At 43.0% G+C, this 19,936-nt stretch overlaps 2 protein-coding genes across 5 annotated transcripts in view; one reads left to right on the forward strand and one right to left on the reverse strand.

The window, feature by feature from the left end:
* Positions 1–4,425, reverse strand: part of PTPN5 (protein tyrosine phosphatase non-receptor type 5) — an 82,637-nt gene extending 78,212 nt beyond the window's left edge. The window contains exon 1 of one of the 4 annotated variants that reach the window (XM_064657515.1): positions 4,318–4,425. The gene's annotated coding sequence lies outside the window, so the exon portion shown is untranslated. Of the gene's footprint in view, positions 1–4,058; positions 4,209–4,317 lie in introns of those variants that run through there. The other 3 variants (XM_064657518.1, XM_064657514.1, XM_064657516.1) reach the window with 3 other exon arrangements.
* Positions 4,070–19,936, forward strand: part of LOC135416556 (basic proline-rich protein-like) — a 50,059-nt gene continuing 34,192 nt past the window's right edge. Inside the window, exon 1 of the mRNA XM_064659773.1 lies at positions 4,070–4,809. Coding sequence (XP_064515843.1) covers positions 4,070–4,809 — 740 coding nt within the window. The remainder of the gene's footprint in view (positions 4,810–19,936) is intronic.

The raw sequence follows: 19,936 nt of genomic DNA on the forward strand, positions 1-19,936 counted from the left end.
GACTAGACTATGGTGCCATCTTATGCTGTCAGTGTCTGCCAGGAACTCTGGAGTTCTATCCTCCATCAGCTTCTTTAAGGAACATTCTTATCTGGCACAAAACTGCTGTCTTCAGAGTCCTGAGCGCTCATCAGCACTTTTAATGAAACATGAGCTGTGGACAAACGAGTGGTAGAACAATTCTAGTGATATATGAATTACATTTGAACGATTTTTTAAAAGCAATGTAATTAAGACTAGCTGTGTCACAGCTTATGCAGGTTGATGAAGCAGTGGATGCACACAGACATCAGTTTGGAGAGTGACATGTTAGCTGTGGGTGTGACAGTGGGCATAACTAGCAAGGAGCAGGCTCTGCACACTGCCGGGATTAGTACCTTCCCACTGAAGCTTTCAAAACCTGTCTGAAACTATGCCTCATCTAGAAGTACCAAGTTTGCACACATGATATTATGAAGACAGTTTCCATGCTAAACACATGCATGCGCATAAGAGATATTGCATGCAGTTTTCACTCATTCTAGCACTCACTGCTATTTGAGCTCAGCCTCAGATATTCTTTTCTAAAAGATGGCCTAAATGGCTTTATTATATTGTCAAGTGGTTGTCAAGGCTAGTCTGAAGGTGTTTATCTGATGATAGATAAGGGAGGTCACAATCTCTCTGTAACTTAATCGAGCTGCTTATACCTAGAAGGTGAGTTTGCATCAAACACAAAAGTTCCCATTAGCACATACAGTTGTGTCCACAGGTCAGAATTGCTATAAGAATACAGAAGGTTGCACTATCTAGATGTTATACCCATAAACATGGCAGTGAAACACAGTATGAAGCAGCTATGATACTGAATCATAAAGAAACAAGAAGCAATTTTTTTATGCTAGAGGTCCAACTCTTAAAAATATTAAATATTTTGGGCAGCTACCCATGACCTTAAACCAGGGTCAGACTTTACTTTCTATTACACCCATCTCTTGGAGCTGCAAACAGGGATTTGAGCCCTACTGAAACAAGGTAGGAAAGGCTTCTCCTGCTCCAAACAGGTTAGGAGTCAGGTTACATGTAGCAGGTCACCAAACAAGGGAGGGTGAAAAGGAAAAAAGACACAAACCAGTAACATACCACTACTGTCATTCTAGATGGTCACAAATGAGGACTCTTACAGCACAGGAGCTTGAATTTGATTTCTAACAAGGAGATTATTACTATACTGGCTCTTTAAAATCTTGCTCAAAATCATAGGACAAGTTGGTTCCATAGGATTAAGGGAGGAGTCTGAAAAAGCATGAGCTCGATTGTGAGATAAAAAATCCTGTCACCTTCCAGAGATATTCAAAACCATCGCCTTTCTTAAATATCAGGGCTCACTTGTTATATGGTAGCACACATACATATAGCACACACATACTCTGCATCTCTTCTGGTCTTATTCTGCTAAAGATGCTTTAGTACAAATCAACCCTTAAGTTCTTAAATTTCACTTGCATGTTTTCTTTGCAGGAAGTCTCAAATATTCTCTAAGGTAGAAACACTTTATCTCTGAAAACTAAAGATAAACTCTATAATCATCAGTTTAAACCAAGAATCCATTCCTTATCATAGGTTGAATCTCGGGTCACATCAGTCACATTTTGCTGTGGCCCACACAGGATAAGAAGCAAACCGAAAAAGAACTGTGAAACTGTGAGAGCAAAATTCTCAGTCATTTTAGTGAAGCTGGGATTCTGTTATGCACCTTTTAAAAAGCTACAAGTCAGAAAGGCTGTTCGACAAAAGCCTGCAGGGCTCTAGTCTCTGTTGCCTCTTCTGCCTTTTGACTCAACATCCCACAGGACAGAGTGATTTGGTTAGGCAACTAACAAGCAACCAAACCTGGCAAAACTACCTGACTTCTGGCAAGGATTGGTTTGGGGACAACTGCAAGGTAAATCCGAGCAAATGGAATTCTTCAATGCAGTTTGTTAGGCAAATTTAATCATTTTATTCTTGGAACAGAGATTTCCTAATTGTACATTACATTCACTCCCTTTATTGAACAAATCTAACTTCCCTATCTCATCTCTTCTGTTGACAAGCCCAAAACAGAGCTATATGGCTGACTGTTTTAGACAGAGGCAGAAAGTCAGAACAGAGGGTTTTATTCTGCTGTGCTGCAAATCAGTGTAATTGCTAGTGCTGCAGCAACATCTGCCTTTCCAGATACTGAGAAAGCAGATACTGGAAAGCGTCCTGCTACATAATGGAATTTTGAGATCCAGAAAACAAAATAGATGCTTGTAAAAACTTCTCATCTTTTCCCCACTCTGCCTTTTTTTTTTTTTTTAAGCATAAACTGCACAACAGAAAACAGCCCTTCCATTTCAAACCAGTTTAGGTACTTAGAAGTTGTATGTGCTTATTTCCTTTTGTGCTTTGTACATTAACAATATCAATACCAAAAGATGCATGTTATAATTGTTCAGATTTGCATTCTTTTAAGTGTATTCTGCCATTTATCACACTAAATTGTTACTGAATTGACAGTTTTGCTATTTAAAGGCTCCTGTTCTAGTTTTACATGCATGACATCCAGTTGGCAACTCTTTCTGCAGTGGAGTAACAAATATTTTAAAGCTTATCCCTTAAACCATAACAATGCTAAATAGGCAGTAAAAAAATCCCTACAAACCAATGACAAAATACTACAAAGAACAATGTCTGTTCAATTATAACCAAATGAATAAAACGAATGTGATGTGCTTACCTTTCTGCACATACCTACTGAAAAATGTTTGGACTCATTATATGCAAAGGTAAAGTAAGAGTTCTAGTGTCCATTTTATTCACATTGAAGTCAACGAGCTAAATTTTCTCTCTCAGTAGGCACATATTGAGCCCCTGAATAATCCTTGGCTTTCAACATACAACCCTAATTCAAATATATCAATAAAAACATTGGCAAAAATCATTACATTCTGCTACTCCAAAGGAACAAACTGGAAATGTAAGGCAAACAGTGAGAAAATTTACTTCAGATATTCTACACAGTAAAATTCAGCACTCTGTCATGTACCACACAACTTCTGAAACCAACGTGAACCCTAGGTCTGTCCAAGATTGGAACCTGAGCCATTAACTGCATAATTCATACAACAAAGAATTTATCATATCAAACTGACTAACATTGTGATCAAATAAAAAAAATTTTGCTTCCTCAGTATATACGACATTAAATTAAAAAAAGAGGATAATGCAGCCACGCTTCTTCTGAATCTGTAATGTATTGCTCTGACACAAGCACAGAATCTGATCAGCAGCTGCAAATGTTTGCCAATCAGGTGGCAGCCACAGAGCTGGATCCGAACCTCGGCAACTTTGTAAAAAGAGCTTAACCTACCAAATTTCTTTTTTCCTTTCTAACATAATGTAATAATCACAGTCTCACCAAAACGTAATTGAATAACGAGATAACCATATGTAAGGTTTGAAAAAGATCGTCTTAATTGCAAATGAGCTCACAGGGCACATGTGAATTGTCTTCTGTTCCACCCATAACTCCACCAAAATCCAGCTGCACACAAGTCTCCAGCTTCCCAGCACTTTATTACCTACCACGGCAACTATCCCGCTCTCAGCACTGCCATCTAGTAGAAAGCGGCAGCGTACCACGGGCTGCCTGGAACATCAGCTCTCAGACAGCAGTATTCCCGGAAAGCATCGCAAAGCTGTTGCTGCTGCTGCTAAAATGTTAACTGCAGCCGGTAGTTAACTACCGACTGTGCCGGTTCGAAAGCAGCCTCCCCCGAATCTCCCACCCCTTCGCAAGCAAGATCCGCTAAGCGCGTACACCGGCGTCTGCCCCGCGTATCTTGGCGTTCTTTGGTGAGGGAAAACGGGAGAAAACCCCCGGCCCTGCGCAAGCCGCCACCGCGCCCCGGGCCCTGCGCCCGGCGGGCAGCGGGAGAGCGGAGCGGGCGCCTCGGGTGTGCGGCCCCCCCAGCCCTGCCCGCGGGAACGCGAACGCACCGCCGGCTGCTCCCCCCGGCCCCAGCCCCTCGCCCGGCAGCCCCTCCGCGCACCGGCCGGGCTGATGCGGCTCGCCCACCTCCAAAACCCGTCCTTCCCCAGGGGACCGGGCTGCCGCTGTTGCATCTCTCTCCGTGCAGCAGGACGAAATAGGAAGCGGCTGCAGGAAAAGCCAAGCAAAGGAGACCTGTCCCGCCCGCCGCCCCCGCCGCCCCCGCCACCCGGAGGCGCAGCCCCCGGCGTGCAGCCGCCCCCCGCAGCCCCGGGAGCGGCCGCCGCAGCACGGCACAGCCTTGCCTTGCCTTGCCTTACCTCGCAGCCCCGGCTCCGGGGATGCGCCGCCGCTGCCTCCGGTGCCCGCCCCCACCTGCGCCGTCCCTCCCAGCCCGGCGCTCAGGTGCGGAGGGAGCACAAAGGCAGTGCCGCCCGCTGCGACGCGGGGAGGGGAGTAGTGTATCTTTTCTCCCGCGCCGAGCCCCCAGCCCCACTGCACCACACCGCTTGCAACCGCCCGCTCCGCTCCCCTCCCCTGCCGGTACCGAGCGCCAGCCCACCTCAGCCTGCTGCGGGGCCGCCTCCCGCCCGGAGCCGTCCCACTTGCCCCCAGCCGCCCCTCAGAACCCCCTCACCAGCCCCCCCAGTGCTGCGGTTGGTGCCGGCACTACGGAGCGCCCTTCAGCCCCGGGAAGTTCCCCAGCCCCGGGGGGAGATGAGGGGGACACACCGCCCCACGTACCCACCCGCCTTTGACACCCACTGGGCTCGTTTCTCCCTCACGCCGCCCCCGCAGCCCCCGGCAGACAGGTACGGGCAGCCCCCCCAGCGCCGGGGGCACCGGCCCCTCCGCCAGACAGGGCGACTGTCGCCCCCCGCCCCGTCGCCGCTGAGTGTGTGTATGTGTGTGTGTGCCGAGGGGGGGGGACAGGTGACGAGCGGCAGGAAAGAGCCGTTCTCTCCCCAAGCAGGAAGGTCTGTAGTGCAAAACCGCTCCCGCCTTCCCCCTCCCCACCCCCCCCGTCTCTGCAGATGCCCCCGGGAAGGGCTGCGAGGCTGGCAGCGACAACAGCCGCCCCCTCCCCCGGGAAAGCTGTTCTCCCTCCTTCTCCCTCGCTCGCCTTCTTTTCAGCTCGGCCGCTTGACTGACAGGGAGCCTTCCAGCGGCCGCCCACGCGCGCTCCCGTTTCCCCTCAGCCGGAGAGGGAGATGGCGAAGGAGAAAGCATGAATGAAACAGGCAGGCAGCGGGCGGGAGCAGCCGGGCCAGCCCCCGGGCGGGCCAGGGCCGCTGCCGCAGTGCTGCCCTGGGGGCGAGGGCCCCGCGCTCGGCCCGGGTGGGTGATGAGCTGGCGGGCAGCGATGGGGACCCCTCGGCCCCGCTGCCGCTCCTCAGCGTGGGTTGCCGGCGGCCGCAGACTGCGAGCGGCACCCCCAGCATCTCCTCTCAGAGGGAGCCCACAGGCCCTTTGAAGGCACTGCTATACCTGCTCTGGCGTTTGTTCCCTCAGGGGGATGGTTGTTGCCTTCTCACACCAGAGCCATGACTCTGGCCTTATACGTAGGCATCTGTAAACTCACTTTACTCCACCAAAGGCAACCCATTTTATACTGTAAAAAACAGCACCTAATAGCTGGACTAGGACTCTTGGCCGGAAGTAATAGAAGGGAGAAAGTAGTCTCAAAGATTGCTTTAAGACCACTTAGTTTTCCCAGTGATTAGTTGGTACTGCAGGATAGCCTTGTAGTCCATTTTCCCCTAGGATCAGTTGTCCCACAGATGGTTGTGACTTGTTAAACACATATTTCACAATCTCTGGCTGGAGACCAGAGGTTTTCCCAGTGCTTTGGCATGATTATTGCTGAGTTTGGTTTGTGGTGTTAGTTGTAGTAGTCTAGCTTACTGGAGAGTCAAAGGATTAAATGTTCAGGTAATGGGGGCCTCCTAAGTCAGTGAAATTACCTTAGTGTCCATTCACTGAAGGTCAGTAATTCATTAAAGTTAATTAATATTTTATGCATTTTCTTAACTTTATCTATTGAAATCCTTGATTAGAAAACCCAATAGTATTTATCTATTTAAATCTTACACAATTTAAATTGAGCAGGACATTTTCTACTTCTGAATATGCATGGAATATTTTGTTATATGCTGTTAGATACATTGCATGCTGCACTTGAGACAAATCTGCATTTGCAGTTACATAATCAATAAACATGGGATTTCATCCCATGAATCTGGAATCAGATTCTGAGCTGTTTTAAATCAGCATGCCTCCACAAATTTAATGCCTGCCAGAAAATTTGTATCCACTGAAATTTTAACCTCTGAATTTAAAAAAGCTCTTTTGGATTCATATGATGAGAAGTGTCTTAGTAACTTCATTTTTTAAATTTTGCATTTCTGAAAACTGAGTGCACAATAAAACATTGTCAAGCCTTTTGCTATAAAATAACAAATGTATTGTTATAATTTAGATAGGTCAGTTCAATTCTTTATCTATTTGTTTTATAAGGTTCTTATATTTGTGCTAATAGTTCAACATGACTCACCTACAGTATATATCACTGCCACAGCTGTTGTAAACCTTCTTCTGAGTCAGAGAATGACTTTATGACCCAGAATTCTGGCAGTGAGTACTATCCTAGCGATTTTCCCAATTAAAAGAGAACTCGAGCTGGTATCAGTGCAGGGTGAGTCAGAGTTTGATGTAAGAGACAAAAGCTAGACTCATCACTTACTACTGGACTAGCCTAGTATCCTCTTCCCTTCCAAAAGTCAGTGTCATAAAAACCTGGAATGAGGTTGTCATGGGACCTCCTTTTAGAGTTCAGAAAGACTGCAGTGGACCACGGAATTAGTTCTCTTTGGTCCCAAATGATCCTAGTTGCTGTACCAGACATCTATTGCTCATTGCTGTGGAGTGCACTGTAGCTTTGCAGGAGTGTGGGGCCAGCAGCAGCAAATAGCTGAGAGGCAGTGGGGCTTCTCTGTTTTATTCTGAGAAACCATTTTGCTTCTTGGGCTTACAGAAGTGCAGGAGGTATGACATTAAAATCACATGTGCTGCCACATGTGGTTCTCTGAAGGTTTTTAGCTGAAAAGCATCCCAAATCTACCTGAACTGATTTTGAATAACAAAATTTGGATACCCTGTACTCTGCCAACCGCTCACTGCAGAGAACATGCTGGAATAGGTCAACCAGCTACTCTGTTAAAATTATGTCAGAAGAAAAGGGGCCGTATTTTGGAATTGAGTATATGGCTGAGCCAGGAGGGCATGATGAGCTTGAGTTAGGCTGGTGGCAATCTGGGTTTGTTCTGGTGTTTTGTCACCCTGACACAATTAGGAAGGGTTTAAGTGTGAGATTGTGGTGAGGCTAACATCACACATGGGGCAGAATGTGAAGGGTAGAGATTCAGTGACCAGTGAGCTGAGTTTGTTGCCGGCTATGCCAGAGATGTCAGTGTTAACTGTGGCAGCAGCTCTCTCCTAAGCAGGCAGAGGTTGCTGACTTGGGGTTACAGCTGGGATCAGGGTTGAACTTTGAGTGAAGCACGGCTGATGAGCTGAGTTTGAAGTCGTGTTCAGAAGGTGCTACCTACATAAGTTTTGGGCACCCACTGAAATGGTTGTGGAGCAGAGGCTATAGGTGAATTTTGTATGAAAGTTTAATCTTGCTTAGAGTGAGGCACTTGTACTAAGCTGTGTCTGAGGCAGCTGTTAAGGATCCTGGGTAAGGGTTAAGGTGGAAATAGCTATACATGTGTAATATTTCAAGCTGATACACCGCTGTGTTTGTGTCCTTGTTAATGCTCAATGTCCATTTGATTTCATGGCCCAGGAAGTCATTGAAAAATCTAATCCATCTGGTTTCTAAGTGGCTTTGGGTTTTATTTCCCATTTGACCTACTGGGCCTGGGACCCATTAGACCTTGGTCGACCTGCTGGAAAGTGGCTCTATGGAGAAGAACCTGGGGGTCCTGGTGGACAACAAGCTGCCCATGAGCCAGCAGTGTGCCCTTGTGGCCAATGAGATCCTGGGGTGCATTAGGAAGAGCATTGCCAGCAGGTCATGGGGGGTGATCCTGCCCCTCTACTCAGTTGTGATGAGGCCTCACCTGTAGTACTGTTTCCAGTTCTCGGTTCCTCAGTACAAGAGAAACATGGAGCTCTTGGAACAGGTCCAGTGGAGGGCAACAAAGATAATGAACGGACTGGAACATGTCTCTCTTACAAGGACAGGCTGAGGGAGTTGGGTCTGTTCAGCCTTGAGAAGAGGTGACTGAGAGGGGACTCATCAATGTGTATAAGTATCTGGAGGGAGGGTGTCAGGAGGATGGAGCCAGGCTCTTCTCAGTAGTGCCAAGCAATAGGACAAGAGGCAACAGGCAGAAACGGATGCACAGGAAGTTTCACCTGAGTATGGGGAAGAACTACTTTACTGTGTGGGTGACCACATCCTGTAACAGATTGTCCAGAGAGGTTGTGCAGTCTCCCTCACTGGAGAACTGTCTGGACAAAATCCTGTGCAAAATGCTCTAGGATGATCCTGCTTGAGCAGGGAGGTGGGACCAGGTGACCCACGGTGGTCCCTTCCAACCTGACCCATTCTGGGATTCTGTGATTCTGCAACTTCCAAATGCTTGCAGCAAAGAGCAGTCAGGCCCTCACGACATGGGTTTTTTTTGTGAAATTCCTGTTAATAGATAAGGAATGTGGGTTGAGGCTGCTCTCTGGAACTGATACAGATTATATACATATTTTTAAACCTCAGGTTCCTAGATGTGAATCAGCCTTCTAAAGGTAAAAGTCAGTAAAGATTTTAGTTTTATGACAAAATAGACATACTGAGGTCAAAATATTACCTGAGGTGGACTAGTGAGGTTGTTTCCTTCCTCTGCATTTCATCTGCAGCAGAACAGCTGACGTGCATAAACAACCACCACTTTACACCAACCCAGTTCTCCTTAGACATAACAGCAAACCTTATCGAATCACAGGTACCATTACAAGTGATCTTTGTGGGGTTTTTTGAGGATCTGTGGCTGAGAGAGTAGGAGCAGCTTGCTGCAGCAAAAGTCCTCTCCAAACACCAAGGTGACACCCTAGAAAAACACTGAACTGTTCAGCTATAGCTCTCATGCTTCTTGTTGCCATTCAGTTGCTCTTTTCAAAAAGAGAAGTAGGGACTCACAGACAACATAGGTGCTAAAGCAACACAGTCCCTAGTGGACTTGCATGATCTTGGGGAAAAGTATCAAAGTGACAGTTAATAAATAATGCAACAGCTCTGGGCCTCAATCCTGGATGGCTCAGTTCTTGCAAATTAGCCAAACCTGCTGCATTAATCTGGCCATGTTGATACATATGGGCCACAACCTTTTTTTTTTTTTTTCATTTTGCAGTGTTAGGAAAGGATTCATACTGCTTTCAGTGGGAAGAGTCCAGTGGAACCTGGCAGGCTTTTAAATTTCTTTTCACTCTCTTGATTACTTCAGCCTATGTCTTCTTTTAAACAGGATGGATCTTGTGCAAAGATGGTCGAATGGGCTCAAGAATGGGCTTACCAAAGGCAAACCATACCTAACCAGTGTGATTGTCTTCTGTGATGAAAAATTTACTTCAGGGAACAAGAGGAAAGCCATAGGTGTTTCTTACCTTGACATTACCAAGGCTTTTGACTTAGTCTCCTTTAGCATCCTTTTAGACAACTGGGGAAGTATGGAATAAAAAAGTGAGTTGCAAGGCGGGTAAAAAATTTGCTGAGCCCCAGGGCTTGAGGGATAGTGGTCAACAATTCAAAATTTATCTGGTGAGTTATTATTAATGATGTTCCTCTGGGGCTGTTGCTGTCTAACATTAATATCAATGACACACACAAGGAGACAGACTACACCCTCCTTTCCAAATGAAACCACATTAGGGCTGCTGTTTGCTGTTCAGAGATTGTCAAGAAGCTAAGGAATGGGCTGACAGAAACTTCATGATGTTCTGAGGCAAATGTAAAGTTTTGTGCAAACTCTTGTATTTTTGTACTGTACTTTTTGTATTGATGGAGTAATTCTATGTAATAGAACAAGATGGGGACTGTCTGGCCACAGAGCAGCTTTGCAGAAAAGGATATGGGAATTCCAATGTACGACAAGTTGAACCTGAGTCAGAAGCATGCCCTTACAGCAATGAAGGTCAGCTGCATACTAGGTTATGCTAGTAACAGCATATTTGCTATGTTGGATGAAGGGATCTCTCCATTCTGTGAGATACTTGTGAGCCTGCATCAGGAGTTCTGAGCTTCCCTATACAAGAGAGAGATTAAAAAACTGGAGACAGTCTTGTTGGAGGAGCACCTGCGATGGTTAGGAGCCAGACCGTGCAGCTGCAGAGGGGTTGAAAGCACTGAGGTTTGTTGTTTTGTTTTGTTGTTGTTTTTTTTTTTAAATCTGGATAAGAGAAGGCAAAGGGAGGATCATAGCACTGTCTTCACCTACCTAATAGCAAGTGACAGAGACAGAATCGGCCTCTGCATAGCAGAGAGAAATAAGTGCTCTTAAGTTGTAGGAAGAGCTATATTCTGACCAGATAGAAGGAAATTGTGACTACTTTCACTTTTGCAGTGAGTCTGATTAAAAACTGGCACAGGCTTCCCAGAGTGATTGTGTTATCTCCATACTTGGTGGTACTCAGAACTCAGCTGGACAATGCCCTGAACAACCTCACTTAACTTTCAAGTTGGTCTTGCTTTTAGTAGGAACTGGACCAGATGACCTCCAGTGGTCCTATTCAAACTGAATTATTCTATGGATTTAGAGGGAATCTTTGCAGTTAGCCTTTGAAAATGACTCTGTATGTATGCTGATTTTCCCAAAAGGTGAAGGCAAAGAAAAAGGAAGAACTGTATGAAAAAAGTGAAATAAACCAGTCAGGTAGTAAGTACTGAAAAGGGGCTACAATAGAAACTTTACGGCCAACTTTATGGCCAGAAGCTCTAGGAAGAGCCTGTGCAGCGGATTCTGGTAAGAAGAGGAAGGAAATGCATATGAACCATCTGCAGGAACTGACTTGGGTTGGTGTGGAAACACTTTGTTAAAGAGGCAGAATGCAAGAAGTTTTATATAAAACGTTGCCTGCTTTGTTGGCCTCTTTGATTTGTAGTACCTTCCATGTCTTTCTATCTGACCACTTTTCTTATTTCTGTATGCATGATATAAATCCAGATAGCTTTATTGAAGTGAACAGAGCCACGTCACATTTGTTTGGGTTAAATATGAAATTAAAACTGTAGGGTTGTTTTCATACAGTAAACTTGGTAGGTGCATAAGGGACAAATGCGACCTAAAATAGCATTTAGGAAATATATATAGCAAAATGAACAAACAATATGCAGTGAGTCATGTCCAGCGGTTCTTGCAGTAAAAGAAAGAGGAGCTTCTCTGAGCAAACTAGCTGGGAATAGCTTTTACTTACCTGAAGCTGGAGCCACCCTCTGGGTACAGCATTTTGGCAGTGCCTGTTTGCCCTGTAGTAACGGGGTGTGCTGGCCCCAGGGCAAGGTACCACTTCGTGTTCACAGCAGTCAGACTGATGGTAACAGAGAATCTGAACCAATTTCTGAATTTGCAGCACTCAGAAGCACTCAGGAAGATGAATCGTGTGCATCCTGAGTCACAGTGTTTTCTTGAGTCCTGCTGGCTGCTTCAGCACTCTTGTCCCATAACAGGCTGAGTGTGACACATCTCTGCACTTAGCTAGTACCCCCTGAGGCCAGTGGATCCCTTTGTGGGTGCAGAGCACTCTCTGGGCAGAGGTTATTACAGGACAGGACCATGGACAATCACGCACTGAGAGACCCTGTACAGGTTAGCAAAGAAATCTTCTAGCACAGATAAGTAAACACAACTTAGAATCTGGTTTGCCTGGCAGATGAAGACCAAGAACTGCCATTTTACACATGGCCAAAGGCTGTACTGGAGTATGTCCTACGGTCATGACACGTGCCACGGACTTAGGGGAATCTGTTACAACAGTTTTACTCTTAGCTGCCTGCTATGCAGACTAATCTTATAAGCTGGTGGTACAGCTGCTCTGAAACTACCTATACTTAGGTGGAAGGCAGCAGCACAGGGCAGCTTTGCTTTTATGAGCTTTGAAACCATGAAGCCAGATAGAATTGGCCAGGCTGGGTGGCAGCAGTTTGGCCATCTCTATTAAATATAAAACTCAACACACAGCAGTGAGAAGGGGCTCTGATGACACTATTTCAGCTTTGTTCTCATGGTAACCATTATGTCATCAGGATACCATGGTTACTGTAATAGTCCTTATATTTCAAATGTTAAAAGAGGCAGAAGGAGGAAAAAAAAACTTTCCCCAAAGTTGAGAAAGAGATGTGTTTATTCAGAATTGAGTAGTCATAAGGAAGGATTAACCAGCAGTTATTAATACTTCATGAAAAAGCCCTCTTGAAACCATGAAGAATTGTTTTAATTAGTATTTACTGTTTCTTACTGTTTCTGCTGCTGTCCCTGCCACCATATGGTGCGTGTCCTGGGGTTTCCCCTCTCTCAGTTTGTGTCACCAGCAGCTATTTTGATAAACACACATCGCAGAAGGCTAATGTGGTCAGATTCAAAACTTTGGAAGGATAATTTTGGATTTAGTTATAAACCTCATTTTACACAGATGTCAGAAATAAAATAATCCAAAAGTATAAGATTGGGACTGTGAGGTCATCTTACTTTAGAGGTTCAAGGAAAGCAAAGGAAGTCTTGGCTTGGATGCTTTCAAGATGCTGAAGCATATGGCTCAGAGGAAATCAGAATAGCAGCTTGCTATTCCTTTTTTGAGGACAAAAAGTATACTGGTGGCACAGTGCTTTCAGGGGATCATGCCTCCAGACCTCTACAGGTACAGCATGAAAGATACCTTTGCAGAAGGAGAGAACAAGTGCTCTGGTACTGTGAGAATGTACAATTTTGAAAATGGTCCGATAATGAGATGTGAAGAGCTTTAGACCATTGTATGTGTGAATCTGAGAAGGGACAGAAATAAACAGACTATGCATATATTTTTCAAAAGCAGCTGGTGTTTGTGGGACCTTTGGTATTAGTAACTGTTCAACTCGAGACTGCTTAAGGAAATCGCTGGGTATTCCACACATTGTCAGTATCAGGTCCTGGCAGGTAGTTCCAGACAGAATCCACAAATGCAATGCATTTAAAATTTCAAATTCATTTTTTGGAACTCTTGTGAGTTCAGGATTGCTCTGTTGGTGCAAGGCTGATTTTGAATTCAGGTAGGAAAAAAATAATGAAATATTAGGTATTAAGAATTGATGGAGAAATTTCAAAATCAAAACAATTTTGTTAGCTTCTGTAATTGCCTGATATTATCACCTGTATTGTTCTTCCTCCATTTCCCCCTAATACTTGTTGTCACTGATTAAAGCGTCTTTTTCTAAATTGGATAGTAAATTTCTGAAGCCAGGATTGTAGTTTTCTACACCAACTCATAACAAAGCATGTGAGACTCTTACTAAAGCGTGAAACTACATGAGGCGGATTTTAGATGATAAAACAGAAATGCAATCCATTGAAAAGTACAGTATGTCACATATATGTATTTATGTATATCTACTCACGGCCCATGAAATATTCTTTATTATCCAATAAGAAAAAGGACCAGTGGCTACTGTGAAAACCTAACTGTGAGGAAATCAATGAGATGTGTACAGTCAACTCTAAAATGTTGACCTTTAATGCATGTCGAGCTTCCCAAAGCATTAAAGTACCCCACTTATCCCTAGATTCATTTGACCTTTGCAGGATCCCTTCTGTCCACTTCTAGCATTCAAAACATTGGCTCTGCATGCATTTTTCTTTTGTGCTGTTGCGTATTTTGCATACAAATAGTCAAATCACAAATGTTTTGGCAAAAATAACAGCAATCACCATATAAAAATCACCAATAAAAATTCAGGGTCTAGCTTCAGCTGCTGTGATTCCAGAGGGAATGGAGGGGGGTAAAAACACAAGTCCAAAAGGAGAGGCTGCTGCTGTAGAGAATATTCTTCTTGACTATAAAAATTTCCATGCCAGCAAACAGCTAGTGGTGTTTCTAGCAAATTCCCTCTCTCTAGATTAAACAATCAGCTGCCCTTTCTTAATGTTCACTGTAGCCTGGCTCATTTTGTACATCTGTTGTAGTCTCGCAAATATTAGTAAACAAGCCTTTCACAGCATGTGTTGCTGCTAAGCAGCACTGATAGACACTTGAGACAGCTGAAAGCTATATAGCTGAGTATGGCTAAAGATTTTTACCTGTTTGTCTGTCTGATTTAATAGTCCTCTTGCTCCAGAATGAAGAAAATTAATGTAAAAAATCATCCTTGGAAGCAGAAGTACAAGCAAGTACATCTGGTCCAAGAGTACCATAGAAAAACGTTTCATAGAAAGTATCTTCTGACTTGAAATAGTCCTACCGAAGTCAGAAACACTTGAAAACATAGGATTTCAGACAATTCATTGAGAAAATAGTAACTTCAGTGGTACTTCTCAAGCTTTCCATGTGTCTGTGATAAATAAATATCCTCTGCTATTGAAGTTCATTCATTGCCAGTATATAGCAGCAGTTATGGCTGCACAGAGACATGTATATGAATATGTATATGATGTATATGAATAATGGTGACCTTGAGGGATGGCAGGCCAAAATACTAAACTGAGGAAATCAAACTGATTAGGGCCTTATGATCAATACCTTGAGCAGAGATGAATTGGTATCATATTTCTAGGAGATCACCACAATAGAAAGTAACTTTTTTGGTTTTGATAGTATCTTGATGTCTTAAAAAATGCTTTTTAGTGTATATATAGGTAAAAGACAAGATTTGTCTCTGGTTTAATTAGGTTTCAGGGCATATAATCAGCTAAGAATTTTAATTGGTATGTCACGGCAGGTAACGTAAAGACAAGATATATATCCCTTTGCTGAAAATAACTTGATCAAGAAACCGAGGACCTTCATATTGTATGTAGTCATCAGAAGCTGACATATGCTCTGCAAGACTGCTTTGTCTGGCACCTGAAGTTGTTGTCAAGCTTTTTCTTTGAATTTTTCTAGTTGGTATTCGTTCCCAGTCTCGTTGTCACTTAGCATTACTGAACTGCCAGCAGCAGCACCCTTTCTTTCTGCCTGTTGTGTCAAAGCTTAGCTCACCAGGCAGTGCTCAAAAGTTACTCCAAACTGTGACGTGTAGGGGCTTGTGAGTTAAATTTTCCCTGCTTGAAATAATGAAAAATGACAATTAAAAAACTCCAACTGAATAGCAATAACCTATGTCAGGTAAAAGTTTTCTAGTGCAGCTGGCATTTTTCTACACCATTTTCAGTAGATGAAAATAATCATTTTTCTAGAATGCTATTTACAGAATATGTGCAGAAACCCATTGTTAATGTCGTGTCTTCTCAATAGATACATATATCTTTAATTCTTAGCCTGTTTGTGCCATTACACAAATTTTCTGCACAAATAACCATAATGTAGCCTAACTTACTTATAGTTGAAAAAAATAATATAGAGAGTATAAATATACACTTTCAGAAATACTTGATTTGAGCCTGCTTTACTTAAACTAACAATTGGGAGTAGCTCTCTTTGCAAAGCCTTATTGCTATTGCTTAACAGTACTGTCTACTGTGCAATTTATTACCTCTACATACAAAACATGAACGCTGTTAAAGTTTATATACTTCAAGAAGCAGAATTTTAATTTTCTGTAATAACCATTTGAGCAATAACTAAGCAATTTCCATTATTTAGTGCTTGGGAAAGCACACCAGTTGGTGTGTGTGATACTCACAGTAGGAGTAATGACATAGGATCCATATGGCATTTCAGCATAGAATTCAGCAAGAGAAATTGAAAGGTCATCCAAACTTAAACTGCAGTGCGAGCTTCATCTTAAGGAAAAAAAATACTTACCTGTGGCCAACTGTTATATCACTATATAGAGTGATATAACATCTATATCCCTACCCTCTATCTATATTTCTACTCTGTTTTTTTATCTTCCTAAAATAAAGCAGGAGTGGACTGTCACAGGCCTGAGGAGGAGGAGCAAGTAATAAGTAAATGGGTATTATTAAAGAAAGCAAGTGTACTTACTCCAAGCTATACAGCTCTGACAGTTGCTGGTTGTGCTAGTTTGGGCGGGGAGGGAGTTAATTTTCTTCACAGTAATTGGTCTGGAGCTGTGTTTTGGATTTGTGCTGCAAACAGTGTTGAAAATACAGGGATGTTTTCTTTATTGCTGAGCAGTGCTTGTACAGAGACAAGGCCTTTTCTGCCTCTTACCCCACTGCACCAGCGAGGAGATTGGGAGTGTAGAAGAACCTGGGAGGGGACATAGTCAAGGCAGCTGACCCCACCTGACCAGAGAGATATTCCTTACAATGTGGCATCAGGCTCAGTATACAAAGCTGGGGAAAAAGAAGGAAGGAGGGGATGTCTGGAGCAATAGTGTTTGCCTTCACTGGTGACCATTACATGTGATGGAGCCCTGCTGTCCTGGGGATGGCTGAACACGTGCTTGTCCATGGGAAGGGGTGAATCAATTCCTTGCTTTGCTTTGCTTGCACACACAGCTTTTGCCTAACCTATAAAACTGTCTTTATTTCAACCCAAGGGTTTTCTTACTTTTAGCCTTATGATTCTGTCCCCCATCCTGCTGATAGGGCAGTGAGGGAGCAGCTCACTAGTGTCTAGTTGAGGGCTGGAGCTGAACCACAATACTGATGTTCACATTTCATGAAATTGTGATGACATGACCATGTGGAGTCAGGTAAAGAGTTTTCAAACAAAAGTGGTTAAGACTGTGGCAATTAAGAGGGTAAGAATGTGGATTTTCTTTTCTTTTCCTTTCTTTCATGTTGTCTTTATAAATATTCTGTGTAAAACATATACAGAGGTAGAATTCAGAGCAAACTGGACTATTGCTCTGTTTCTGAATGCCAATAGTTACACTTCATCTCTTCATCTATTTTCAATATAAAACTACATCATTGGAACAAAGCAATAAACAAGCTTGGTTCTGTGACTACTGGTCATTAGTGCCTATTGCCAAGTGCTACTTTGTCAGGGAAATGGAGTCTGGTTAATTGAACGTGTGCTGTTGAAAACAGTTTTGATTTTACCTGGCTTTTTAATACCCACCTGGTAGCTTGGTACTGTAGGACAAAAGGGAGGGATTCATTTTTGTACTGTACCTCTCAACTATTACTTTCTGAAAAAAGTCTCCCTCTGTCTGGAGTTGTCAAAGGGACAAGCTGCAGACTCTGTCTCTGGAGATGTAGCCTGACTTTCCTGTAGTGCCACCCAATTCCTATGAAGACTTAGATAAATGGCAAAGAGTGCTTAATGACTCAGTGTGCTCTCAGGCTTCACCAGAGATGGCCCATGCACTGCGACTTCACTGAGAGTGGGGTGGATGGTATATGGGGGAAGAAAAAGGCCTCACAGCCTGAGGACTCTGTCTTGTTCCTGGTCTGGAGGGTTGAGATAGGACATTGTCTGACGGGACTGCAGTACTGTTTTGTGTATTAGAGTCACTGAAGATTCAAATACATCAGCAACTCTAGCTGAAGTAATAGGAAAATTCTTTCTAAACCTAAATGATAGGTCAAGACTATCAAGTACTGGAGTTTCTTGAATTCTTCAGAGCTTACTTTACTTTGAACTTTTGTAATTTATTTAAATGGTATGGCTGTGCACAAAGCTGCCTTACTGCCTCCTTAACCTCTTGCCCCCAGGCCTAACTTCAAAGGGGCTATTCTGAACTCATACCTACATATATTTGACTTAGTATATAAAACAAATATGCTCAAAAGTCACACTTGATGGCAGAAGCCAGGGTAATTATTTTTGAAGCTGATGCAAGTTATGTCCGCTTGTATCCAGAGTAGACTGAGTCTTAAAAGGCCTAAAGTTTGATTTTAATCTTTCCATGTTCTTCACGTGACTGCCTACAGCTGTTTGAATGCAAATAGCTACTGGAACGGTTCAACAGTTGAGAAACAGAAGAGTTAAGAATAAGTTCCTGTTTATTTGCTAAAGTATCAACTGAAAGCTCCCTTTCCAGTTTTCATTGCAATGTGAGGGTGAGACACTTGCCTAAAGCAGTACTGAGACATGAGTAGATCCGTATTTCAAAGTCCATTCTATCTGAGATCCATTTTGTTTGTTAAATTTACACTATTTTAAACCGTCCATTTAAATTTCAGTTCTCTGGACATTAACTGTTTTACAACATGGAAGCCCTGTCTGTATTTATTGATGCAATGTCCCTGAGAGCAGGAGAGAAACAAAAGGGTGACCATTTGAATTTAATGCCACCCAGGAATCAAGCTACCTATTATCTCTCTTGTTGATTCAGAGTAGTAACACATATCACTAATATATTGTATACACACCCAGAAGTAATGCAGGAGATGCTCTTGCTTGTGTTACTACTCACTTCCCATTTCTAACTCAAGAATGTGTTAGTAAGAGTGTTACACAAACTGTTGATACTGTTTTAACAAGAAATGTAGTACAATGCATCGTAGGAGTATGGAGTGATACAATTTTCCTCTGTGGGCTGGAGAAAGTATTTTTTTAAGTATTCAGATTACACAGACTATATATGATTAGTCTAGTTGTTGTTAATTGCAGGTGTTCTAACACCCACTTTCTCCTGTTATATGGTTTTTCATGGCTGGCATCATCATTTAATCATTACAGCAGTGGACAAAAAGTCAGAATTCCTGGCTCCTGAGAGTGATTTGGGTGATTTACTGTTTTTTTGTCCTTGAGTCAGTCGGAGCTCAGTCTCTTTATGCCTCCATCTTTCCATCTAAAAGCAGAAGTAATCTTGAGGTTCATTTACTTATGTGTAGGATTCTTTCCCACTCTCTGCAGTAAAAGAGCAAATAAATGTAAGTATTTTATTCCACACAGAAGTCTGGTATTTGAAAATTTGTGTTTATCAGGAATGGGGCCAAACATGATAATATTGATATGCTTTCCTTTCTGTGGGCTGAAAAGTTACAATAAGTGCTGATTAGGAAATGGAGGCCTCAGATATTTCTGTAGTCCCAAAGTGAATTGGCTGTATTATGTTTCCTGAACTTTTGATTTTTTATTTGAATTCAGTTTATTTGTCTCTGTGTTTGACTTATCTGCGTGTCATGAGAATCATTCATGATTGTCATGCAAACCCAGTGGATTTCTATAAGCTGTCTAGGGTCAGATGAGTCCCAGGGCATACTGGTAATTGCCCTACCTTGTGCCTTTTCAGTATTAACAGAAGACCTCAGATAGCTGGGACTGAAGGGGAAAAAGCACAAGGCAGCTGTACTGAAGATCATGTGTGGAAATTAACATTGATGTGACTTGGAACCATTCCAGTTTGGCTCAAAAACCTGAAGTTTATTAGTGAGAAGAAGCAAAGTCCAGGGCTCCTGGCATCAGGAAACTGAAGCAATCCCTTAATCTACCACGTTCATGCAAGTGATGTTAGGGTGAAATCCAATAGAATATGTGACAGGACAAATGTGAGAATGCAAGATGTTCAAGAACAGTGCTAACATGAGTTTCGAAATCTGGATAGGGTGAAATGGTTGCACCTTGTGAGGAAAAGAATAGTTAACATAAAATTCCAGAAGCCTGTATTTCTGTCACAGGCATAAGTGGTTCATGATACTTGAAGCTAGTCTACATTTTTACCTGGAAAATGCCTTTCCAAACCTAAATCAATTACTTAAACAAACTCTCCCCATCCTTCTGAGGTGGATTTGGTCATGAGTTGAGACTTTTATATATAGGTCTAATGGGAGTAAATTCAGTGAACTGTCACGCTGTCCAAATATTTACCAAAATGCCAAATGCAGAGACATTTCA

This window comes from Pseudopipra pipra, chromosome 6 (genome assembly GCF_036250125.1).
Source record: "Pseudopipra pipra isolate bDixPip1 chromosome 6, bDixPip1.hap1, whole genome shotgun sequence".
Lineage (NCBI taxonomy): Eukaryota > Metazoa > Chordata > Aves > Passeriformes > Pipridae > Pseudopipra > Pseudopipra pipra.